Source organism: Hemiscyllium ocellatum, chromosome 10 (assembly GCF_020745735.1).
Source record: "Hemiscyllium ocellatum isolate sHemOce1 chromosome 10, sHemOce1.pat.X.cur, whole genome shotgun sequence".
In the NCBI taxonomy this organism is placed as follows: Eukaryota; Metazoa; Chordata; class Chondrichthyes; order Orectolobiformes; family Hemiscylliidae; genus Hemiscyllium; species Hemiscyllium ocellatum.
The window spans coordinates 37,313,114-37,339,886 of NC_083410.1; the positions used below are offsets into that span (position 1 = coordinate 37,313,114).

At 37.2% G+C, this 26,773-nt stretch overlaps 1 protein-coding gene across 2 annotated transcripts in view; it reads right to left on the minus strand.

Annotated features, from left to right (window-relative positions):
- Window positions 1–241: 241 nt before the first annotated feature.
- The window catches only part of mta3 (metastasis associated 1 family, member 3), a 154,776-nt gene continuing 128,244 nt past the window's right edge, over window positions 242–26,773 (minus strand). For both annotated transcript variants that reach the window (XM_060831404.1, XM_060831405.1), the window contains 6 exons: window positions 14,351–14,539; window positions 12,266–12,340; window positions 10,769–10,827; window positions 4,622–4,749; window positions 1,469–1,620; window positions 242–552 (listed from right to left, as the gene is read on the minus strand). In XM_060831404.1, the coding sequence (XP_060687387.1) occupies window positions 307–552; window positions 1,469–1,620; window positions 4,622–4,749; window positions 10,769–10,827; window positions 12,266–12,340; window positions 14,351–14,539 (849 nt within the window). In that variant the 3' untranslated portion in view covers window positions 242–306. The remainder of the gene's footprint in view (window positions 553–1,468; window positions 1,621–4,621; window positions 4,750–10,768; window positions 10,828–12,265; window positions 12,341–14,350; window positions 14,540–26,773) is intronic.

Consider the following 26,773-nt stretch of genomic DNA (forward strand, 5'->3'; position numbering starts at 1 on the left):
TTTCAATGTTCTAAAACAAAAACTGTTTTTCTGTTACAGATTGTTTAGATTAATGCATTTTTAAATCTTGAATTAATTCCATTACCTTTCAGTTATTCAAAAACTAATTTTCTGAGATTTTACTCGTACTTAAGTTTTGAAGCAGACAGTCTTCCTTGAAGTTGTTCAGAGAATAACACATACAGATAAAGAAGACTTTTGAACAAATTAAAAAAAAATTCCACACGAATAAATAATGTAGTAAGTCATAAGTATCATTTATTGCAAACATTAGGTCAGGGAATGGTGAAAGCATGAAACTCAAAGCTAGGAATTTAAAAAGTTCTTACATTCTGCCTTAATGGCAGCACAGTTAATCGGAACAAATGGCTTCCTTGCCGCCTGTTTCAGTTGCAGAATATCTCTGCAGACATGCCTGGCAAGTTTTGTAAGACGTGTTGTCTGCAGGAAGAAAGACTGACGAGTCTTCAAAGTAGATTTTGGACTATCAATGTGTATTGGTACACCATGCCCCAGTTGACCATGATGAAACACGCTTCTTATGTGGGACTCCTTTTTAGAATAGAGAAAGAGAACACTTAATTAGTCACTAAATGCATTGCATAGTGCGAAATAACTTTTCTAATAATAACAGTGCTGCATTTGTAACTAACACTCATGAAGTCAAATCCTCTGAACTCTCAAATTCAACCTCTGAATGCACACAAGATGACAAAAATACAAGGCAAACAAATATCCTTTAGGAGGCAGTAGAGACACTGAACACCAGCTATATTACCATGCAAAATAGCTTGCTCTCAAACCTCCCTTTATATTGTTGGTTGTATTTCAATTTGCTCCATATCCAAGCTTAATTACGTGACTAACACACACTCCAACGGACATGGGACAAACCTAAGACACAACTATATTCGAACTACTGATAATGGCAATTTCTGGGACGCCTAAACTTTCACCATGCATTCTGCAATATCATAAATCTATCTAAAATATTTATAACAATGTGAGCTTGCACTCAGTTTGACTTTAACTTTCCTTGAAGTTGGTTTCCCTGTACTTTTAATAAAATTATGACAAGATTATGCCATAATGGATTTCTGTAAGTCACATAAACGTACTTGTGATAAAAAGACACACTTTCACAATTAGGAGGAAACAAAAAATAGTTATGGACTGATCCAATAGATCACAATGCTAAAACAGTTTCAGGTAACCAAGTTGAAGAGCTCAATTAGCATTAATTGGAAATCGTATTTGAACAAGTCACACTATTATCAGAAAGGACAGTAAAGAAAGGAATTTACTGAATAGAAATGAATAATTCTCACTGCCAGAACCTAAAAATAGGAACTAGTACCGGTATAAAGAAAATCAAACTAAACTGGTCCATTAATCATATTTGAACTCTAAAACATGAGCAGCTAATCACAAGTGAACACAAGTCCAAATCTTTCTGTTTTTTTGTTACCGAAACATCATCTGCGGGTGACATTTTTTCTGCTTCTGCTCGAGTAGGCATCTTCAAACCACCGTACTTCTTCCAGTAGGTCCAGCATGAAGCACAGAGTCTACACTGCATATTTGGAGGTCCCCAGGAATACCACTGTTGGGATTGTGTGGCTGAAAAAAATAAAAACAGAACTATTGCTCAACAATAAAATTCAAATCAGTTGACATTTCTCCAATTTTGCCATAATTTCATTCTACTATGATTAGCTTAAAACCAAAAACAGATATGATATGACTAATATGATATGGTTTCAGTATGATAGATTCGTCTAATATGTAAAACACTGAAATCAGAGCTATATTTTAAACTTATAAAGTTCCATTTGTGGACAAAATCCATGGAAGGCAGGTAACATACAATGTGTTCTTAATCATTCAAATTTATTAAACTTAATCAGAATGCCATTTGACTATGATACAGGCAATTTAGTATCCTTCTCTAATTTGGCTTCCCTGAGAAATCTGTCACCATTCTCCACAAAGACATTCAAACAGTTACCATCACCGAGGCAACCACCAAGACCCAACCTCAGTGAAAAGTGAGGTCAAACACAGCTCTGTCTCATTACATCCACATTATTCTCCACTTTCCTTGCTGCAATACTTCATGTCAACTCTAACAAATTATCCTCAGGTTTGAAGATAACCCACACAACCAAGCTGTTCAAGCTACACCGGCTTCAATTCAAAACCAATTCCAACTTCAGTCAGAGTATCAGTATGCTAATGGTTGTCAAATATATGCTTAACTTGCATTCATTATAACAAACACCAATTTTTCTCAAAAGGAGAAATACAAAATCATATGAAGGCACGCTAGATCAAAGCACTGGCAGCTCCTGGAATGAGTCACTGTTCAAGCATAAAATAACTAAATGAAGACTGCAGCACTCACTCATTTAAAGCCTCATGCTTGCTGGATAGATCGTCAATTTGTTCATTTACCTCGCATCAAAGTATCATAATAATCAAAGTTCAAGAGGAACCAGAACTTTGCATCATTGACCTTAAATGAGGGGATCAAGGTAGGCATATTTTATTGTGGGATCTGATTGGAGAAGAGCTTTGCCTTCAGAGTGTTTTACTGAAGTTCCAATTTCTCATGTACTTTGGTGAAGGGGTCAATTACGATCTGAAGCTCAATTTTTGAGTGTGTACACCTCAACAATGAAGGTGGTTATCGCTTGATTAAATAATGTTTACTGAGGTTTGAGAGTTTCTGTCACTGACTAACAAAGCTAATTTGAATGAGCACATAAGGCATGATTTTTCCATGAGGTAATAGAATCCAGCACTCGGGATTCATTTTCCTTTCTTGGCCACTTTCTGCTTTGTCATTAAGCCTCTTTGTGTCCTTGTTACGACTTGCTTTCTTATCTATCCTGGTATCATCGTAGGCGGCACGGTGGCACAGTGGTTGTAGGCGGCATGGTGGCACAGTGGTTAGCACTGCTGTCTCACAGCGCCTGAGACCCGGGTTCAATTCCCGACTCAGGCAACTGACTGTGTGGAGTTTGCACGTTCTCCCCGTGTCTGCGTGGGTTTCCTCCGGGTGCTCCGGTTTCCTCCCACAGTCCAAAGATGTGCAGGTCAGGTGAATTGGTCATGCTAAATTGCCTGTAGTGTTATGTAAGGGGTATGGGTGGGTCGCGCTTCGGCGGGTCGGTGTGGACTTGTTGAGCCGAAGGGCCTGTTTCCACACTGTAAGTAATCTAATCTAATCTAATCTAATTTAGTAGCCATACCTGCTGTTCTTTCTTTCTAACCAAGTTATATCCACTAGCCCAAAATAATGTTTCATCTTGAGCTTCCAAAATCTCCCATGCAATGTAGAAGTTGGCCCTTTTCTTCTGTCCTTAATCATACAACATCCATTTATATTTCCACTCTTGTTCCTCCCACACAATTCAGTTCTTTAGTCCCCAAACTACTACTATCCATAACAGATGTCACAATGCCATGCTGTTATTTCTCCAGAAAATGTCACAAAGCAGAATTACTGTAGCCACAACAGCATGAAAAAGGTTGCATTGAGTGTAGCCAAAGCTTTATAGGAGTAGTTTACAACCTTTGACCCAGAAGCAACTCCATTTGGAAAATTTGTAACTTGTTTAAAATATTTGTGGAATTTGAAATTAGTTGTAGAAACATTTGAAAAGGACTTGTAGTTGTTTGTGTCAATTGTAAAGAGGGCAATTGTAATTTCTTAAACAAAAATGATGATTCAAAACGGTGATCTTCGACCTGGAAGCAGTAACACCTGGAAGTTAATATTCAAAAACCAGAAAAAAGACATGCAACAGGTAACAACAGAGAAGACGCATTTACAAGGAGTTACGTGTATAATACAGATAAATAGAAGAGAAAGCAGTTTGCAAATGTTAGAGCAGGAATTGTGAGTTGTACAATTTTACTGCTATGCTTCAATTTTGTCAGAGCCAATTAAACCAAGTAAAGGGAGTCTCTAGGGATCACGGTTTCTGGGGCAACTATGCCATCAAGATGGTCTTACATCTAGCTAGGAAGATTTTGTGAGAGTGTGCCATTCAGGCAACACCAGTCTTTGGGAACTTCAAATACAACATGGTTGCTAGTGATTACAGCTTGAGAGCCAAATAGATTCGGTAGGAGAGAGAGATCCAAATTATCAAAGAAGAAAACTTTAGAACACATGATGCCACAGGTCTATCGGCAATGTCCCAATTTTTGTGATTTTGTAAGACATGCTTATTGTATCAACTAATTTAAAGTGAAACTAGGTTAAAACACATCATTGACCTTTCGATTCAGGTTTAATTTGCTTTGGTTCAAATAAAACATAGAAATCTTGCTAATTTCTTTATCTGGGATAATTTGGCAAATATGATCATTTTGATTTAAGGCTCCCCCATGATGATCATAACAGTATGATTTTGCTTACACTGTAAAAGCTAAATAAAAGAAAAAGCTTGGAGGGAAAACACAGTAGGATTTTACTAAATACCTGAATTAATGATTTCAATTAATCCCCAGGCAGTCAGATATGTTTTAAATTTAGAAATTTTACTTCTTGTTGTTGCACCATGTTCCTTCTGGTCTTCTACTTAAATAGTTTATTTTTAATAGTACTCACTGTAACAACTCTCACAGGGCCGGCCTATGCTTGAGTTCTGGGTTTGATGAAGTACTCCTCCAACTGGACCATTCACCATAGCAGGTTTACCATTAACACCTGATATCTGATTGGGATTAGGTTTATTACTACATCGAAGAGAAAGAAAAAACACATATAATTATTGTAGGCAAACAGTATGACAAAAATTGGTTCTTTAAAAATTACAAGAACAAAAAAGCCAATAAAACACATTTTTGGAGCCACATGCAGCAACTGTTTGAAATATGCTCAGCATTAATTTCCTGTAAAATGTCACATCTTTATAAAAGTAATGTCAAAATAGTAAACATTAAACTTCAAGGAATTTAATATTTTTGCAGTTTTGAGACTCATATATGCTTAGCCTAACTCTCAGAAGAATTTCTCATAGGTACACATAAAACATGTTTTTGTCATCTTCTGCAGCAACTTGGCACTCATGCTGCATCAGAAGATGTGTTTGAATGCAAGCTATGGAAAAGCCTTCACATTTTTACCAAGCAATAGTGCACAAGTATGAACAGAAAATGCAGAAAATATGCAACAAGTCTGGCAGCATCCGTAGAGGGAAAGACAATGATAATATTTCAGGTTGATGAAACTTAAGTATCAACTGTCGTTGGTACAGATGCTACTCGAATGGTTGGCTATTTCCAGCATTTCCTGCTTTTATTTCAGATCTCCAGCACACACAGTATTTTGCTTTTGCATTATAGTGGAAGATTCAGTTTGACAAAAGTATTGTTGATGGAAAATTAAACAGAGCAAATCCTAAATTACACACAACGATACTCGGAACGCAAAAGTGGACTACAATGGGCTAGATCTAATGCAGCCCTTCATGTAGGGAACCTTGTCAGTCTTTCAGCAGTGAGAGAGGTTTCCTCAATAAATCAGAGGCTAGAAGGACCGAAGCCAACAGCAGGATGTTAATAAGAATCATGAATGAGTTAAACAATACCCATTATTCCAATGTCAATGCAATTTAGTGGTGCCTTAGGGATTTAACAGAGGCCACATGGCTTTCCCACCATTGAAAGACTAATCAGCAAACCCTTTTGACTTTGTGCTGGACTGAGGGAGCCAGCGTTGGAAAACGGAGAGGACATTTGCTGCTGTAATCCTTATCAATAAATTTATCATATCCTGTCTGAATGCTCAACCTCTACTCTCTAAAATTCCTTTACCTGCAACATACTCCATACCAAATCTTAATCCTCAATCATGCAGCCCAGACTTTGCCAACTTACAGCAGCATCTGGTTCCTAATGCTTCCAATTAAGATCTGAACTTCATGTTTAAATCCCATTGTGACATCATCCTTTTATTAACTGTGTATGAAACTGTTTACACCCTCCATCTCCACTTAGACTCTCCATCCTTACAATCCTCTCATTCACCAGAACTATACAAAAACAACTAAATATTCCCACAACTCTGGCTACTCTGACAACCATGACTTCAGCCATTTCGGTTCTACACTTTGACAGTACTTCTCCAAATCTCTCCACTCACCTTTTTCCCTTCATGATCTTCTTCAATATATCTCTTGAACAAAACTTATGGTTCATCCTTCCTAATTTCTTTTTCCTTCCATTTTTGTCTCCTTAAGCCTCTGTGAATCACCTTGCAGTTATAGAACTGTAGCACATTCAAGTAAAATCGATACTAGATAGTGATCCAAGATCTACTTCGAGGTATCACTTAAGAAAATAAACCATTTTGGGGTGATTCATCCTGATTAATCAAAACTGGGATTCCCACAGTTAAAAATACCATCAAGTTCGAAACATGAATTTGCATTTGCTGTGGCAAAATGACATGGCCACCTGTCTTCTTGTCACAACACTCGGTTAGATTGCAGTATTCTCTTGTATGTGCATAAAGTGATCCCAAGATATACTTTTCAAAAGCTCAAAATATGCCACAAGATCTGTCCTCCAGGTTTTCAAAGAGCAGACCTGTATTGGGAAAATACTTTAAAAAGCATGACTGTACATAAGCAATAGACAATCTTTAAAGAACTAATACATGGCTAACAGTAACTATACATTTCTGCAAGGTGCAATTATTCAAAACAAAGTAGTCAACTGTGGCTGATAAAGGGAGTTAGGGCTATTAATGATAAAAAGTAAAGTCTTATCAAGTGGCCAGAAATATTTAAAAATCTGAATACTGGGAAGTTTTTAAGAATACAAAAATAGAGAACCAAGAAACCAGTAAGAAAGAATGCAAACAAACAAAAAAAGTCTAAAATGGACTGTAAAAGTTTTTACAGCTACGTTTAAAGGAAAGGTTTGGCTATGGTGAATGTGGATCCATTAAAAGAAGAAACTGGTGAGGTTATAATGGGGAACAGAGAAATGGCGGCAAAGCTAAATGATTTTTTTTGCATCTGTTTTTACTATAGAAGTTACAAGAAAGCTTCCAGAATTACAGATCCAAGTGACGAGAGTGAATCAGGATTGTAGGGAAAGAATTAGAAAGAAGGTTGCACTGGAGAAAACAGTGGTGCTGAAAGTTGACAGGACCACAGGACGTACGAGTCCATATCCAAGAGAGGAGGAGGTGGCTATAGAGAAGGCCATCGTTGCTAATCAACTTCCAAAATTCCATACATTCTAAAATGATTCCTGAAGAAGCTTGTAAATATTACTACACTATTTAAAAGAGCAAGGGTAACAGAGGGATCTAAAGACACATCTGCCTTACATCAATAGTAAGGACAATGTCGGAATCAATCACGCAGTAAGTGACAAATGGATGTTTGGTTAAAAACAATCTAATCAGGCATTGATAACATCGACTTGCAAATGGAAAATTGGATGGATGGATGTTAATTGATGTCAAATAGTTAAGACTTTTGGAATATTTTAAAGAAGCTCTCCCACAGGAGACTGGTTACCAAAATTAAAGCATTTTGTACAGCAGGCAATGTACTATCATGGATTAAGGATTGATCCATCAGAAAGAAAACAAAGAATAGGAATATATGGATCACTTTGGCAGACTGTGACCAGTGGGATACGGCAAGGATCAGTACTTGGGCCCCAGCTGTTCCCAATATTTATCAATGATTTGGAGGTCTGGAAAAGAATTTGGAAAGGCTAGGTTTGTATTCCTGGAGTTAAAAAGTAAAAGGCAACTCGAAAGAAAGATATAAAATTCTGAGGGATGTTTCCATTTATGGTAGAATTTAGAACTAGAGCTCACTATCTAAAATCATTTGCTCATTTGAACCAGTGATAGAAAATTTCTCTCAGAGGGTTGAGTGTCTTGTAACGGTCTTTCTGAAAGGTAGTGGACACAGAGTCCTTAAATATTTTTAAGGCCGAGGTAGATAAATTCTTGTTAAGCAAGAGGTTGACAAATTATCAGGGATAGCTAGAAATGTGAATTTGAGATTACAATCAGATCAGCGATGATCTACTGAATGGCAGAGCAAGCTTGAGGGGTGAATGGCCTACTCATGGTCCTGATTTGTACATTATGTCCTGAGTGACCCACTGAACCCTTGCAACAGGCACAGCCCCTATTGCTGGGCAGAATTAATATAACTAATATTTTGGAATAGTCAAACATAGAAAACCCCGTTAAAACACTGTTAAATGTTATGACTTTTCACAGAATGCTGACTATGGCACTAACTGCACAAAAAAAATAAAACAAATTAATCACAAGATGTTGATATGGCAGCAGGGGGTGGTTTAATGAGTGACAGTACATTTGTGATGGGGATGGGGGCGGGGACATTCCTGATGCAAAGACTTGGTGCTTAGCCTTGGGTGTCACAATACCAATTCCTGCCATAAAGGGTACTGCCAATTAAAGACAGTTTGCTTTAGATACATGGTTGATATCAATGCACGCTCATGTGAGTTCTAGAGCACAGTCTTACTTAGTAGTCATTAAACTTGGTACTGGATGGAGAACTCCCAAAAACCCAACACCTTCCTCTGGAACTATGAGTTGACTTCCTGTGACCAATTCTAAAAATGACCGACAGCTTAACTTTAACTTGCTTGAAAAGCCAACACTAGACACTTTCCCAATAGAGAACCCTGTTTAAAAAAGTCTTCTGCTGAGCAAAATGATTGTGTTAAGGTTTCCCACAAAACATGAAGACAGATTTATCACTGAGCAAGCCATAAGTCAAAGTACAAGAGAAGGAGGTGGTATGAAAATCTATTACCAGGAAATACTCCCAATACTTGATTTATACCTTAAAAGAAATCTTAAATTGAAAACTGTAATTGAAATAGAACAAACGTCACAAAGTCGAGTTGCTCAAACTCTGAACAGAATTAAACTATATATCCTAAAAACAAATGTTCTTCTATATCCATTAATAACAGGACTGAAAGTTGAAAAAGTGTTATCAAACTTTGGGTGAATGGTTAAAAGTCGGCTCACTGGTAATGTACTTAGGTTACAATGTTAACATAGCATTTCTAAAATGTAAAACGTGACAATGCGCTTTACAGAAATGAACGTAAGGACACCTTAAAAAGAAGCAAGAGGTAAAGAGCAGAAAGGTTTATGGATTGAATTCCACAGCTGCGAGCCTCTGCATCTGATAGCACAGTCGACCTGAAATTCAGGAATGTTGAACAGGACAGAATTGGAGCAGTGAAAATATCTCGGAGGATGTGAAATAGGAGGAGAATACAGAGACTTTTTTTTCATTTTTCTTGGGATGTCAGTGTGGGTGACAAGTATTTATTGCCCATCAATGTTTGCCCTTGAACTGAATGAATACTTCAAGGGACAGTTATGTGTCAATCACATCATTGTTGGGCTCCAGTCAAATGTGTACCAGACCAGAAATGAATGGCAAATTTCCTTTCCTATAAAAGCATTAATGAACCAGGAGGATCTTTATAATTAGTGAATCATAGGTCAGCATGAAAGGACAGACAAGGTCCAAAATGACCTGAGGGTAAAGGAGGATGTGGTTTTAAAATCATTATGCTTAATAAAACATAAAATACACTGAATAACCAAGATGTTGATCAGAAACTGAACATGGTTCTTTGTATAAATGAACATGGAAGGGGGAACAGGTATGATTATCCAACAGGATTATACATTCCGCTGTCAGCAGCTTTGAAAGTGAAGAGAATGGGGAGATATGTCAAATCCACAAAGTGGCTTATGTGTGGTTCGTTGGTCTAAGGGTATGATTCTTGCTTTGGGTCTTCTTCGACGCAGACGTGCGAGAGATCCCGGGTTCAAATCCCAGACGAGACCACGTTTCATGACTTGTACAAAAGTGTCCCATTTTTTATGTGTTACTTACCTATCCACCCTTATCGTCATTGCATGTTTATCAGCAGCAGGGGTAGTAATGAGCAGTTTGTGTGCAAGCGGCAAATTGGGACCTTTTGGTTTTCAATTAATGTCTATTTAACAGCCTTTTCCCACTAGTGGCAGAATTTAATAGGTGCTGGGGAGACCTATGCCTGCCTTCCTGCCCCGCAGTTTTGTCTGCGTTGGCTGCTGACAAGCAAAGGGGCTCCCTGGGGACACACGGACAAGGCCCTCCCATGGTGTAATCACACTCACAAGTTTTCTTCTTCCCATGTCTGTCAAACTTCAGCGCTCCCCAACCCCTCTGCTGGGATCATCAAACATTCACAAAATCACAGTCCAGTGTATCTCACATTTTCAAGTTGTGTGCAAAACTGAAATTGGTCACCATTCCCAGCAGCACTGCCAATATTGGAGAGCTCTGGCTCCTGATTGGCCTGCAGCTCTTACAGGTGGAACTTGTGTTTCCTGAAGAGCAAAAGACCTGTGTCCAGTCTGCTAATGGGCAATTATTAATTGCAGAGGAATCAATATTCTCCTAACTGAGCTCACCCCCACATTTTGGAAGTGTGGGACAAGGGCCATGTCATGCTATAGGGTTATATCCATAATACATACAACTCAAAAGAAAAATATCCCCAAGTTACTTTCCCAGACAAAGTGCGAAGATAAATCTTTTTTAATATATAAGTGAGACAATCCATTTTGACTTTCTATAAATATTGTGATCCATGTTATAATCTTCTGACCTAGAAAATACTTCTCTGTTATGAAATGCTAAGTGTTAGAATTGAAAGATGGTTTAAAGGCACTTACTATGTTGGGATGTACACCTGTTTCAATTTGCTCTCTGCCTCAGCAGCCTTAAGACGTTTCTAAAAATAAACAAAGTAAAATTATCGGATAAAATCATCCTAACAGCATTACTTGTGCCATCCAATTTTCTGTTAAGTTGCTTTATTTTTCACGATATGACCATATGAATAATTGAATGATGTGTTACTTTATTTGGAAACACAGTGAAATTAACCACTGTTTGCTCTTGATTTCATGTTTAAATGACAAAATCAGACTTTAATACCATAGCACCCCATTGACATTTATTTAAAAGTTCATTTAGAACTTACGCAACAGGAGCAACTCACCAAGGCTGCTTCAACAGCACTCTCTAAACCTGTGATTAATACCATTCAGAAAAACAAGTGCATCAGTGATAGGAACATCAGCACTAAAGGTTCCACCACAAGTCACATCCCATCCTGATTTGGAAATATCTAGCTAACCCTTTCCTGGCATTGCATCAAAATTATGAAACAATCAGCCTTACAACAACTGTAGGTGGACCTACACCACAGAGATTGCAGAGGTCCAAAACGCGAGCTCACCATCACCTTGTCATGATTAGTCACACAGGCAATATATGTTGGGCCTATCAAAAAAGCCCAAGGCCCACAAATTAACTTTTAAAAATGTAGTCATTTGTTATGACAGGTTGCAATAGTACTTGTTCACTGCACAGAACATTTTAAAAGCAAAACAATTTCAGTGAACGCTGACTAACTGTCTGCCTCATCCGTCTATTTCCAATGCAGTCCTCTGAATGAAATGTCTTGGGACATTTCAGGTACAAAATAATGAACTATGACCAGTTTACATTTTTGTTTATGTATTTTTCTACATCACAAAGTGGAATTTAGCAGAGGGTTATAAATGACCGATTTCATAAATATGTGGATGCCTGCCCTAAGTACATATTATGAAATCATGAGTTGGTTTTCCCCAATGATTCTCTTCATTAAAATGAGTGGGAGCATGATGCTGGTCCGAAACCTACACCAACGAACCTGACACACAACAACAAGGCAACTCTGCGCCATGCTGTGTAGAACTCTTGAACATTATGAGTCAGAATAATTAGTAATTTTACATTTGGAAATAATAAGCAATGACTTTTTAAAACTTGAGCTGCCTAAAATAAAATGAATAGCGACATCACAACCAATATTATCCTCAGCAATCTATTACATAAATATGGATCATGCCGATGTATTATTTTGCAAGGATGAAATTGCTGGAATTGTAATATTCACTTGTTTGGTCAGTGGCATAACCTTTTCATACCATTTTTTAAAAAGTGGATAATTATAATTTTCTCTTGGACATTTTAAATTTGCATTCACCAGTTTCATTTAATATAACATACTTTTTCTTATCGAAGACAGTGAGCTTATCACATATTTCAACAAATTAGCAATTTAGAAATATACAAACAATTTAAAAAATAATCACAAATCTAAGTAATGTCTTTTGTACCTGTTGTACATATCTATCCGTAGTTTTCCACATGTAATAGTACTCTATGATGCTAGTGAGTGATTTCCATGGTAGCTGTTAAAAATTGATAAATACATTAAATGATAAACCTGGTAAAAGTCAGTCTGGTCAAATAGCTTCATAACATTTTAAAACATATTGGTTTTGTAGTTTAAAACAAACTTTTCAAGATCAATACATAGTAATTAATTCTTTGCATATTTACATAATAAAATATGCATGTCATCAAATGTGAGAAATGAAATAGTAATATTTGACATGCACAGTGTAAAATAAACTCAATCTAAAATGCAATGGCCTGAAACATATAGCACACCAGCATCTGTAAATTCATGAAAAAGGTTCTTGTTTGGAGAAAACGCTGGAGAATATGTAATGATGTCACTAGTACAACAATGAATGAACATGAGAATAATAGCACAAAGATCATGTAAAAAGCTATAATTATAAAGGGATAGAATAGCCAATGATGAAAAAGGTAAGCAAATAGAAGCTGGCATAACAGATGATGCTGGTTATGATGTAACAAGTAGCCTCTTCGCTAAACTGAATTGTTTGCTCACAGACACGGGAGGTAGGCACATGACTGAAACACAATAATACATTTGAGGACTTGTCAGAGTAATAGAAGGTATTAGAGAAGGTGTGATGAGAAAGGATGAAAGGGTCCAAAGTGGGTACTTTGAGAAAGATGATAACAACCAGTGTTGTGCAGCAGCTGTAGGCAATGTCACAGAACAGATATAAGTACAATATCAGCCAGGAAGGAAGTTGGATGAAAGGTAGGGCAAAAGATCAGGTAGTGGCTACAAGATGAACTTGATAAAGCCAGAAGCTTAAAAAAAAATGGAGTCCACATTAGATAGGCAGAAACTTTGAAAAAAGGGAGGGGCATGTGAATAGAATCAAATAGGTAAAGTGAGAGTACGTGTGGAATCCACAGGCTGCTCACAATTAGACTACAAAGAAAGGATGGAGGGAACAAATGTAGGCATAAAGATAGCTCTTAAAAGTGTATTGGAACTTAGGGCTGTTTCTATTCTTCAATGATAATTTTGGAATAGTTGACAGCATGTTATCATTAAGAAAGAATGGTCCTAAATCTTGGGATTCAGGTGAGATGAAGTTCAAAATTATGCTGGCTAGACATTTACTACATTTGAATTGACAAAGTTGCTGTTGTAAGGATAGAGGAAATAGACAAGTAAACTTTGTTTTGTGAAATACTGAGAATAAAACCTGAAAAGGTAAAGACAACTGACAAACTGATCAGCAAAGCTTTCCATGAAATGGAAGATACGACAAATTGAAAAAAAAGCATTCTAAACTTCACAGAGTTAGACGGTAATTCACTGAATGAATTCATGTAAAAATGAAGACATGGTCTTTCAAGACCATCTATCCAAGAAACAAGTCATACAACATTCTAATCAATAACAGAAATCTCAAAGCAATTTATGACCAGAAAAAAGGGGGGAACTGACGTTTGGGTAAAATATTTTAGGAAGGAAATGTTGGCCATGGAGGGAATGTAACATTTAACAGGACCCCCAGAATTAAAAGGCGAGATTACATAAAATACATTAATGCTCGTAAGATTTTAGAAAGTTGTGAGGTAAACTGAGTATAAGTCTCAAATATATTAATGGAAACAGTTTCTCTTTATTCACAGAGACTATTTACACTGGTTGGAAACTCTAGTACTAGGATAACCTAGTCAAAAATTTAGGACCAGACCTTTCAGAAGTAAAATTAGCAAACACTTCTACACAAAAATTGTGGAAGTTTGTAACCTTTCTATTAATGACAACTGATGCCAGTTCAATTGTGAATTTTAGATTTGAGATTAATCAGTTTTTTCTTCTACCTGAATTATTAAAGAATATGGGGTAACGAGAAGAATGCAGTGATCTCTCAATAGCAGACAAACTTATCTGTAGAATCCTTCAAGTAATTATAAGTTGAATTAAAAGTTGATCTGCTTAAGAATCCCAATTCTATAATACTGCCCAAACTCTCTCAATGTATTAACAATCTGTAGAATTAAAGATCTGATGTGCTTACAAAGTCTTGTCGTATGTCATTAAAATCCTTGCCATATTTTTCCAATGCCTCTTCAAAAAGGCTAGCTTCAGATGCTGACCATTCTTCCATCTCATCTCTGCAGAGAACCGGACCACCCTGAGGTACCAAGATGCTGATTGCATTTGTCAAATCATAGTTGTGCTTGTGCAACGTATCCATTGCATGAAACTAATGGAAGTAAACAAAATGTTTAAGTATATGCTGTAATTGGTGCAAAAGGAGGAGCTTCACAATTCATAGTAAAATAATTTTGTCAAATTTAAGATTAGAACATAAGACTATGAGAAATAGGGACAGGAGCAGACCATTCAGCCCCTTGAGGGAGGCTGGTACCTGTCAGAAGCAAGGCAGGGAGGTGTCCTGCAGATGCAGCAGGGCAAGTCCTGCACCTGATTATTGCTTTCTATTTCTTAACATGGCTTTCTCTTTGCATCACCATAGGTAGCATTTATATGAATCATAACTGATTAAAAGTCTGTTATGTGGTTAAGGCTCTTTGCCCTGTGCTCAAAGAACTTAGCAAAGTTTAGGTTCAAGTCATTCATCCAGGTTCAAGAACAAATAAAATTTTCAAAAATTTTCTAACATTTGAGACAGAGACAGACTTCCAAAGCGAAGTTCACAGAGATATCTCAAAGACATGAAAGACAACAACACAGATCAGAAACTAAAACAGAAATTGCTGGCGAAATTCACCAGGCATTGCTGGCAAAGTTCAGCAGGCCTGGCAGTATTTGTGGGGAGAAAGTAGAGTTAACATTTTGATTCCAGTGATTCTTTAACAGAACTGATGAGTTTTGATCAATTTAAAATCTGCTGAGTTTTGCCAACAATTTCTATTTTTGTTTCAGATCTCTAGCGTCTGCAATTCTTTATTTTACAACAATGTTGACCAGTTTACTTATATCATTTATGAAATATTTGATTTTCAGCTCTGTCTTTACCCTTTCAACTGTTACAGTGAATTTTAACCTACGTTTGAGAAACAGAACCTCACTATTCCATTTAATACTTTGCAGCTCTCTGGTTGTGACACCGACTAAGTCAATTTCGAACAAAATTACAGTTTCTGTTTCCTCTTTGAGGCAGTAGGTGAGATGGATGATTATGTTGTTTCAAGAAATGAGGAAAGGAAATTGTTTGATGTTCAAGGTGAAAACACAAGGTAGAACACTGATGGTAGACTGATCTGCACTATAGTGTCTGGTTCTTCCAGACTGCTAGGTCACTGGAGTGTGCTGCATTTTCCAATTTATCCACACTTCCTTTTCTATCTACTCTCCTTCAGTTACTCATTCACCAGCATTTCCTAAGTATTTTCCCTCTTTGATTCCTTTTCGAAACCTGGTGTGGCCCCTCAGCAAGAACAGTTATGGTCAAAGATCATAGTTTCATGGCAAGTATTGCTGCCTTAAAGCATGCAATTCCAAAATTTCAGCTCGCGACAACATTTGAGGTCTTAACACCACTTTATAAAGCCCTGCCGTATATTGCTAATGTCAAATACATGCACTTGGTAGCTTTCATTACTTTTTCTCATCATAACTCTTTTTGTCTTCTGCTAAAAGAAGACTGGTAACAGCTATTAAATGATTAATGAACAATCTGGGTACATAATGGGAGAATAGCTAGAACTGGGGAGAGAAAAGTACGACTGTTTTTCAGTCAATCAGTTCTGCATCTATGAGAAACCTTGTATCTTTATTCCTAGTCTACCTGAAAGCTTGGATCCAGTTCACAATACCACTTCATCATTTCACCATCTCTGGTTGATCTATTTCTTTTCCTATGGGTGTTCTTTTCATTCCTTTTGCTTTTTTTTTGCCTAAAGGTTGCTAATTTGTAACATCTACCCTTGAAGCAGCTCTTCGACCTGCTATGATTATTTACAGTTTTTAAAAACTCTATATTTGCTTTCTGACAACTTGACTGATTATCAAAGCACTAACCAAAATAAAATCTGTCTAACTTTGACTTTTGTGAAAAGTACATAGTGCATATTAGAACCACTGTTTTGCACAAGCTATTTAAGTTCAATGTCAGGTGAAAAAAAGTGAATTCAATGAATATTAATTTGAAAGGCACATACAAAAGTCAATTCTATAATGAAATATGCACACATTAACTTGACCTTTGAAAATTATATTTAGAGTATCTTAGCCAAGTTCATTCTTTTGAATGAAAGAATGAGATAAATTTTATGTTTCATAAATTGGAGTGGGTCACTTGATATCTCAAATGAATAGTCCTCTGACAAAAGATACAAATAAAAGCAGAAATTGGTTAGTATTTGAAGAAACCAATTTGTTATTTTCCCTTCTTCCTAATCAATTATAGAAAGTCATGAGAAGTAAGTGTCACACCCTTTCAAAGTGCCACTAACACTAAATTCATCATGAACAAAAATAAACATTTTTAGCTTTGTTCAATGTGACGGTAAGTGAATAAAACACCTTTAGGAACTAATTTATAGATAATACTATAAATAGTCATCACATTTATTTTAATGTGTTCAATAACATTAGGACAATTAACACTTTCCAAAGGGGTCTGATGTTCAATATCGAAAGAGCAGATGAAGTCGTAGTTTGGTATCTATCCAAAAGATGGCATCTCTGGCAGTATGGAACTGCAGTGGGCACATGCATTTTCTATTCAATTTTCTGAAATGGGGCTTAAACCAACAACGTGTAGACTTAGGGGTGAGTGTGCTACGCTATGCTAAATGGAGACCCAGTCTTCTTTACACACGAACCAGGTTCAAGTCGTGCAAGAGATTAGATAAGAACTAGCATCGCATCGACCACAAGTAAGAAATGCTTATGCCTCGCATAACTTCACCATATATCGTTGATTCAGAACTCCCTCTTCCTGATAGCAAAAGTCCAATAAAATCAAATGATAGAATAAGTCATATCATTAAGACTGTGGCAAGTTTTTAAATGCACGCCACTGAAAGAGGCAAGGAAGGTGATTGCTGGTGCCGTGACAGAGATCTCTGAATCTTTTTTAGCCATTGGCAAAGTCACAGAAGACTGGAGAGCAGCCAATAGTGTTTCGCTGTTTAAGGTTAACAGGGATAATCCAGAAAATGATGCACCAATGAACCTTACATAAATGGTAGGGAAATTCTGAGGGAACTTTCTTCGGGACAAGATTTACTCATTTGGGGAAGACTTATTAGAGATAGTTATCACAGATTTATGTGGAGGAGATCCTGTCTCACAAACCTGATCGAGTTTTTTTTGAGTAAGTAACGAAGATTGTAAATCGGTGTATGGCAATGGATGTTGTTTACATGGACTTTACTAAAGCATGTGACAAGGTGCCTCATTGTAGGCTGGTCCAGATGGTTTAAGTCACATCGCATCCATGGTAAGTTGGCAAGTTGGATACAAAATTGGCTTGGTCATAAAGAACAAAGGGTAGTTATGGACGACTTTCTGACTGAAGGTACATGACCAGTGGTGTTCCTTAAGAATCAGTGCCGGGACCTTTGTTGTTTGTAATATATATAATGATTTAGATTTAGAACAATTTAAATTGTTCCCTGTTAATGACATGTTGCAGTAGAAAGCTTGGTTGCTTCAGAAGGTGCTGGACATAAGTAGACTTTTTGAAATATTCATCAATTGGCAGGGAACATTTGTTTATCCTCACTTCAACAATGAATTCAGCAAGTTAGGTCTGCCTTTATTCAAGAAGATTTTCAAACCCCCTCTTACCCCAAGTAAATGGTACGAGATTCATGCATCCAACCCAGATGTTTGTTCAAAGTAATTTTTCAAATCACTCCATTCTGATAGACCCAGTTAAGTACACCACTGCTATTTTTGGAATTCTATTTGCTATTTATTTTCATTAATCTGCCTGAACTTCACATCAACTAACGCAGAGCATCACAACCCAATATCCTTTCACAGCATGTTTAAGCATAAAAAATAAATTCACTGATTTTTGTTCACTGAAGTCCCCCAGTAGCAAGACGCCAGCTGGCAAAACTCCTGTGTAACAAAAAACTCTGTGACAAATAAATAACTAGTTGCTGTAAAATAAAGAGGCAGATATTTCTGCTTCTGTGCTCATCAATTGTTAACTTCTTTTCAATAAATTTAATAGGTAGAAAAACATGAGGTCTGGCAAGCATAAAGGCAAAACTATAACTATGATTAGTTTCATCTTTTGCACAGCTGGAAGAGATACATAATTGCTTCTGATAACAAGTGAATTAAAACATTTCCAATACACTCTGCTCAGATACAGTCTTTCTCCTATTGAAAGAAAATGTTCTTTTCTATCTTGCATGTATTTTAGGTCTGGCTGTACAGTCAAGAATCAATATTTAACAAAAAGAGCAATCTCTTCTGCTTACTCCATAGTCTGATGCCGCAAGTCTCACCCATCTTGATGCTTTACATAAGGATAAATATAACTCTACACATACAAAACAAATTAAAGCTGTTTTCTCAAGGCTTAACAAGCATTTCCAAAGTCAAAACACTGGAAAATAGAAAATAACTTATAAACATCTGCACTACACAGAAAACAGCTCCAGCAACACTCAAGAACTTTACACCATCCAGGACAAAGCAGCCTATTTGATTGGCATCACATCCATAAACATTGTTCAGTAGCAACAGTAAGTATGATGCATGACAGATCTTCAGCAAAGATCATTAGACAGTATTGTCCGAACCTACGACCACTTCTACCAAGGAGGACAAGAGCAGCAGGTCCGTAGGAACATCACCACCTGAAATTCCACTCCAAGCTGCACACCATCATGACTTGGAAATATATTTCTGTTCCTTCAATATCACTGGGTCAAAAATCGTGGAAATTCTTCCCAAATGGCAATGTAGGGTTTCCTACATCATATGGACTGCAGTGGTTCAAGAAGGTAGCTCACCATCATCTCGGTGCAACCAGGGATGAGCAATAATTACTGGCCTAGCCTGTGACACCTACATCCCATGAATGAACAGAAATAAAGACCAATAATAACTCCATGATGATGACATTCATGTGGCCAGAATTCAAACGTTGAGCAAACATCAAAGCCGTAAACTGACATTGATCAGGAAGAAGTAAGAGATATTATTGCAAGTTAAAACGGCAAGGTGGCTATTGGTGTTCATCATCTTTGACATGTAACTGATACAGTAACATGAAGCATGGTGTTGATGCATGTTTGGACACAAATATCCAAAAGTAGCTGTGCAGGTTGGTATATTTCTTAACTAGCTTTGCAGATTTTACTGTCTGCCCTCCATGACAAACACTGAATATTGTGTAGTTGCCGCATTTACAGTGCAAACGCAAACTGCACGCAGAAAGTTGAGTCATTACTTCAATTATAAGTAACCTTTTAATAATAAGATAATTCTTGAACACCTCTCAAATCATGAATCATTTAAACAAGAGTGGAGTTCCATTTATTTAGGTATTAATTATTGGAGATTATAAAAAATATAAAATTTCCATCAAAACTTTGTAGCATTTCGATTATGTCTCTCTCCTTTAATGCAAGCATTTTCCCTCCCTCTTTTTATTTCTTTCTGCATTTGAGTTGGCTTTGAAGACATCCACTTTAACTTATAGTTTTCTTTGTTCTTGAACTCTATTTCACATTCCTACAATCTGTTTGTTTAAGGGGGCGTACAGTTGCTTACCCTGTTTCACTCAGGTTCCAAATGGCCTCCTTGCCTCAGTAGGTCATTATCAGCCAGCAATTTCAACACCATGGAGGACAAAAGTGTTTGGAGCTGAAAAATGTATTGGCTATTTGATGCCTCCTTTACCAAACTCTGGCCAAAATCACCACCTTGTAAAGGATAGTGATTAATCACTCAATTTATTTCAAGATACCAGAAATGTAGATATAAAGGACATTAAGCTACTTTTCTCTTGGGAAAAATATTTAAGGTGATATAAATGAAGTTAGGTGACAAATAAATGCTGGTTTTGTTGTACAACAGAAAACAACTTAAATTCATTAACAGAATACATATACCCATGCTGGTGATGGAATTGGGAAAGTACTTTATGTTGAGATGTTCCAACATTATTGCAGCTAACAATAAAATTCAACAGAAAATGCTGAGCTAACAATTTATGCTGGTAAGTAGTGAGATAAAAAACAATGAAAATAATAACATGATCTAAAGTTTATGCACAAGTATGCGTCAATACCAAATGTTTGACAATATGTAAATTGAAGGGCATGCATTAGATGGTGCAGACAAATTGTTTGCTGAGCCAATATTAGCAAATCATCAGAAATCCGTGTCAGAGAGCCATACAACGAAATTAAGAATTACCATGGCATAGGGAAAACTGGGAAGTGAAATAAAAAAAATAGGAATTTGGATGGACTTTGCTGACAGCACTATTGTTGTTAGGGCTGCCTATGACTGAGCAGCACAATATGGCCAACAGCTGCCTATGGCTGACCGTGGTCAGAGAGCTTGGGAAAATATTTGCTTAATGTAGGCTTCACAAATAGAACAATAGTAGCTTTGTAGACTCAAGGTCAGCTGCAGTTGTTGACGCATAAGACATAGATAAGAACATTTCACACTGATCTCTCAAATTATTTAATCAATCTATTCACAACTTGTTAGTTAAAGAATTCTAACATTATGTGCAACCGCATAATTTTGCTGGAGCTGACACTATAACATTTGATAAAAATCAATATTTTTTAGTATTTCCTATAGTGAGATTAATAAGAATTTTAAAAGGTCTTTAAATGATAGGCAAGTATCTAACTGATAATTAACACGGTGCAGCTGGAAAATGGTTTGGAAGGAATGTACTTGAATACAGTGTATACATTGAAATTGCTGAGCATGGCAGTACTTTGTTCGGGTTAAGAACCAAATGGTCCAGTTACAGCGAGACAACTCAGCGCTGCTGACCAATAGTAAACGTGGAGGTGGGGGGTGGGGATTCTGTGCGCTTTGAGCTTGAGCTGTACAAAATAAGCTCTTTGGAAACTTTTGATGTGCCTTGTTGTTCTGAAGATCCGAAGCTATAACAACAACCAGGCTCAGGCTCTCATTGAAAATTATGAGATCTCGCAATTGTGTAAAGTAAGAATGCCTGTAAAGCTACCAAAAAGGTATGAAAGATTCCAGCAGATTTTAAAACTTGGCGATTAGTGTCCTAGATCTTTAAATACACTTAGGTGAGAAAATTTGTTTAACTTCAGTTAAATTAAGTGAGGGAAACGGCTCTTAACATTGCTAAAGACATTCTGGGGTTTGAAGATGCTTCCCAAATTTGCCAATAAAATTTAGAAAGATACAGGAAGGACATACTTTTAAAATTAGCAAATAGATTTGAATTGTGTTTAACCAGGGACAACAGGAAAGCTGAAATTATAATGGAGTTGGTCAAGCACTTAGGTATATCAGAGAGTGATGATGCTGCTCCTTTAACAAGGTTATGTAGTCCTTGGCTTCATTTTTACCAAAGAGGTCATAAAAACACAGGCTCCAAAAAGTCTAAGTTTGAAGGGTTTTACGGCCAATTTGATTGTAGCTAATAGATGTTGCCTCAGGCAAAACACTTAAGTTTTAAAAAAAACACTTGTACAATGAAAATGGAGAGACCTGCTCCCAGCTCAGCTTTCCTTTGGTTTGGTCTGGTTATTCACTGAAAGCAGTCAGGCAGTTGTGAAGCTGCTGACTCAAAGAAGCAGGTCCATGATGGTCCTCTCTCCCTGACTTCTCTCTTGATGTTTGATTTTACCTTTTCATGCCAAGGGACGTTTGTAGGGATTGTTGCAAGTATTTGGAACAGCATCATTAACTTGGGATGATCTGTTGGTTTTTTGATAGGTTACTTTATTTGGTATTCTGTTTTCTTTTGTTTTGTGTTTTATTCAAATCTTGTCAATAAATTCTGATTTGTTTAAGACTAAGTGATTTGACCAGTTGCATCACTCCTGGAATATCCACAGTACACCTGCCAAAAAAAGATAGCAAAGTTAGGGTCCAGGCTACTTTCTTGAAATGGTTTGAGGGGTCTGGCCTGGTCTACAATACAGAGAAACAGGCAAGTACAGTAGAGTTAGAAAAACTTAAAATTGCAATTGAGGCAAATAGAGTTAGCAGATAAAGAAAGGGAAAGAAGAGCCATTTTCAAAGAAAAAGGGAGAGGAGGTTCTTAGCTGAGCAAAAAAGAAAGAGAGAATTTGAACTACAGAAGTTGCGAGTTAGTCAGGAAAGTCAATTTACTCAGATGGAGAAGAAGAGAGAAGGTAGGGATGTATACAAATATTAAAGCATTGCCACATTTTGATGAGAAAGATGTCAAAGACTTATTTATTTCATTTGAAAAACTGGCCAGACAGCTTGTGAGTAATGATAGTTCAGACTAAGCTGGGAGGCAGGGCTAGTGAGGTATTTGCAGTGCTGTCAGATGACAGGTCAACAGATTATGCAGACATCTAAAAGGCTATCTTGAGTGCTTATGAACTGGTACCAGAAGCGATTCAGAAACATAAAGGAGGAACCAGGTCAGACTTGTGTTGGGTTTAAAAGAATTAAACATAGTCATTTTGAATAAGAGGGGTGTAGGCCTTAAAAATAGATATGTGAGGCATTAAGAGAGATTATTCTGCTGGAGGAGTTTGAAAACTTACTTCCAGAGATAATAAGAACTTATGTCGATGATCAGAAAGTTCAAGAAGTGAGAAGAGCGTTGGAGATGGCAGATGAATATGCATTGGTACATAAGGCAAAATTTAGCTTCTAACTATTTCATCCTGTGAGGGCCAGAAATTGGGAGAAGGGGAGATCATTCACTACAAAACAAAGAATAGATCACACTGTGATTAGTTTACCACAGCTGGAAAAAGAAGCCCAAGGGGGTGGAAAGGAGGTGAAAGGCCTCAGATGTTTTTACTGTAATGGAGTGGACACACAAAATTATAGAGCCAATGGTTTAAGAGCACTTGGAAAAGGTGTTTTCACTGCCAGAAGGTGGGACACATAAGATCACAATACTAGTCATTGAAGAAAGGCACTGTGGAAAAAAGATGTGGTAAAAAAGGATAAGCCAGTGGGATTAGTGAAAGTAGTAACAGAAATCCCAGGAAAAGTCAAGGAGCTACAGGAAAGTGCGCAGCCTAGGCAGGGGCTAGGTAGTGAGTTAGTGCCCAATCTCTATAAAGTCATCACCTGTGTGGATAAAGTTTATTCAGGAACAACAGGGGGAGAAAAGACAGTTACAATTTTAAGATATATGAGAGCTAATCAGTCTCTAATAGTAAGAGATGCAAATATTTGCACTCATTCTGACATATTACATGACAGACTGCTAATTTGTGAAATAGATGGACAGAAATTTAGCGTTCCCCTGTGTAAGATCAGGTTAGAGAGCCAAATCAAGACTGGGAAGTATCAGTGGGAGTGATTGACAGAGTGTCAGTTCCAGGAATAGTTTGTTCTTGGAACAATTTAGCAGGATCCAAAATGGGAGCAATACCCCTCATTATGGAGAAGCGAAAGGAAGACCAGGAAATTGAGGAGTTAAAAGAAAAATACCCTGGACTTTCTCCAGACTGTGTCATAAGAAGATCTTAAGTCACAGAAAAAAGCAAAAATTAAAGAGAAACACAAAATGTTTGAGGTTCGGTTAGCGGACACCCTGTTTGACGTAATGGTGCAGGAAAAGCCTGAACAGGCAGAGAGTTAGGCAGATGTTTAGTCCTGAAAGGCTAAAGGACTTACGACAGAAAGACAAGACAATAAAAGATATATATAGATGCATACCTAGAAAAGAAATAGAATGAATTCCCGAGGGTTATTACCTTAAAGATAGAATCCTAAGATAAAAACGGAGGCCACAGCAGATTAGTACAGAGGATAGATGGGCAGCAGTGCATCAGGTTGTGTTGCCGGTCACATACAGAAGGAGGTATTATGGGTAGTACATGGATTACCAGTAGGAGGTCATCAAGGTGAAGAAGCCTTATGCTAAGATACGAAAGCACTTCTATTGGCCTGGACTGCATAAGGCTGTGGTTAAATTTTGCCGTACATTTTATATGTGCCGAATGGGAGGAAACCTATAGGCATTAAAGAAACCAGCACTTTTGTTGCCAATTCCCACATTGGAAGAACCTTTCACATGAGTTATGATTGATTGTGTAGGGAAAAATTGGGAACCAGCACTTACTAGCTATTAATGGATGTGTCTACTAGATTCCGAAAGGCAATTCCATTATGGAGTATTAAGGCAAAAAGGATGGTAGAGCACTTAGTAGATGGGCTACCCAGAGAGATTCAGTCAGACCAAGGGTCTAATTTTACTGCTAGACTGTTTAAGACAGTCATGGACAGCTTAAACATTTAGCACTTTAAATCAAATGTGTACTACCCTGAATCCCAGGGAGCCTTGGAAAGGTGGCATCAAACCCTGAAGACTATGTGAAGAGTGTACTGTCAGGATTACCCGAATGACTGGGATAATGGTATTTCATTCATCCTGTTTGCCACTAGAGATGCCTGATACAAATCTACTCAGTTTACTCCCTTTGAGTTAATATTCAAACATGAAGTGAGAGGACTTTTGAAATTAATTATAGAAAAATTGATAGGACTGAAGTCAGAGATCTCACACTTGGATTGTGTACCTGAGGTGAGGGAGAGGTTAAATCGGGTAGCTGAGTTAGCTCAACAGCACCTGAAGAGGGTACAGCATAGAATGCAGCAGGTGGCAGATTAAAACTCTAAAATTCGGATGTTTTCCCATGGGGATGGGATCCCTTCAAAGCCAGGTTTAGTGGTCCTTATCAAATTTAGAAAAAGTTGAGTCAACTTTTGAGTAAACTATCTGGTAAAGACGCTGGATAGAAAAAATAACTGTCTCAGGTTTATCATGTGAATATGTTGAAACCTTATTATAATAAAGACTGGAAACTGGAAAAACAGATGTTAATTAATGCCCCGCAGAGTGAGGAATCAAATCCAGATGTAGTGGATTTCGATGTGCCTCAAATTACGTTAAAAAGATTTAAAGACAAAAATATGTGACTATTAGAAAGTATGAGACTTATGTTACAGACTTTTAATTTACAAATTGCACATGTTGTGGGTTGTAAATATGTGACAGTCGATGAGTTATCGTGGATTTAAAGAAAAAAAGTGGAGAAGATTTGACTGATTCTAATGTTATATATGAGTGCATATATGTATTTCTCCATGATGGGATTAAGAATTAGAAAAAAAAATGAAGCCATCTCTTCATTATGATGGATCATTTTTTTCTTAAGGAGGGTGGGATATTGAAGTTGAAGGCGTGTGCTGTACCTTTGAGAGAGAGAGAATGATGTTCTGAACTGCGAGCTTGAAAGCACCTGTGTATATGACTGCATGGCAGCACCAGTGTGTACTGGAAAGTTGAAAATATGTAACATTTGGTTGTGAAATGAATACCCGAGTTTGGTTGCTGTTTGGACAACAATTTGAATTTAACCAGTTTAAATTATGCCCGACACTAAAATCCAATCGACTTTAAATTTATTGTTTTGCCAACATCGAACCAATGAGACAATCCGATGTTGAGGATATAAAAAGGTAAATGTTTTGAAAACTGGTCAGAGAGCAGAACAGAGAGAGAGTTAACTGCTCCTCTAAAATCTTGCTCTCCAAGAAATTAGGAAACACTCTCTATCAAAGGTCCATTTTCATGTGAAACATACTCGAGGGAAAAGAAAGATGGTGACCCAGGGAGATCCTCAGCCAGGAGTGAAGACAGAGAAAAAGACGGCGACTATGAGGTTTTGAAATTAAGTTGATGTAATTTTAGCATTTTATTGGAACAGCATATTGTTATAGAGTTGGAGACAAATTGTAAGTAGCTTAGAGAAAGGGGGGCTTAGCATTGTGAATAGTTGTTGTTTAATGTTACTTTCCTTAAATAGTGGAATTTGGGAGTTCTCTGTCACCCATATTTTAACAGATTATGAGGCGAGGCAAGCTTTTCTGGACGTTTCGTTCAATTACCAGAGGGGTTCACTTCTATATCGTAACAGTACCCTGACTAACAACAGAAAGACATGATGGGAAGAGCTGCAGATTTTTCCCAAAAGAACAAAACTGACCCATTGTTTCTGTGACCATAAAGGTAACAGAGTTCCAAATTAACACCCTACACAGCTGATAGCGTAACCTTGAGGAGAGAACCAGAGTACATAAAGCTACAAACTGGCTTCGAACTAGACAGCGATAAAATTGAAAACGTATTAAATGGGCCAAAACCAGCTTATCATATATTGCATATCTACTGCAAAGAGATATAAAAAAGTATATTGTAAATAATCTGCCACTGCAGCTTGGATAGAGCAGCTGCCCTGAAATTGCACCAGGAGATTTCTTCGATAGAATTAAG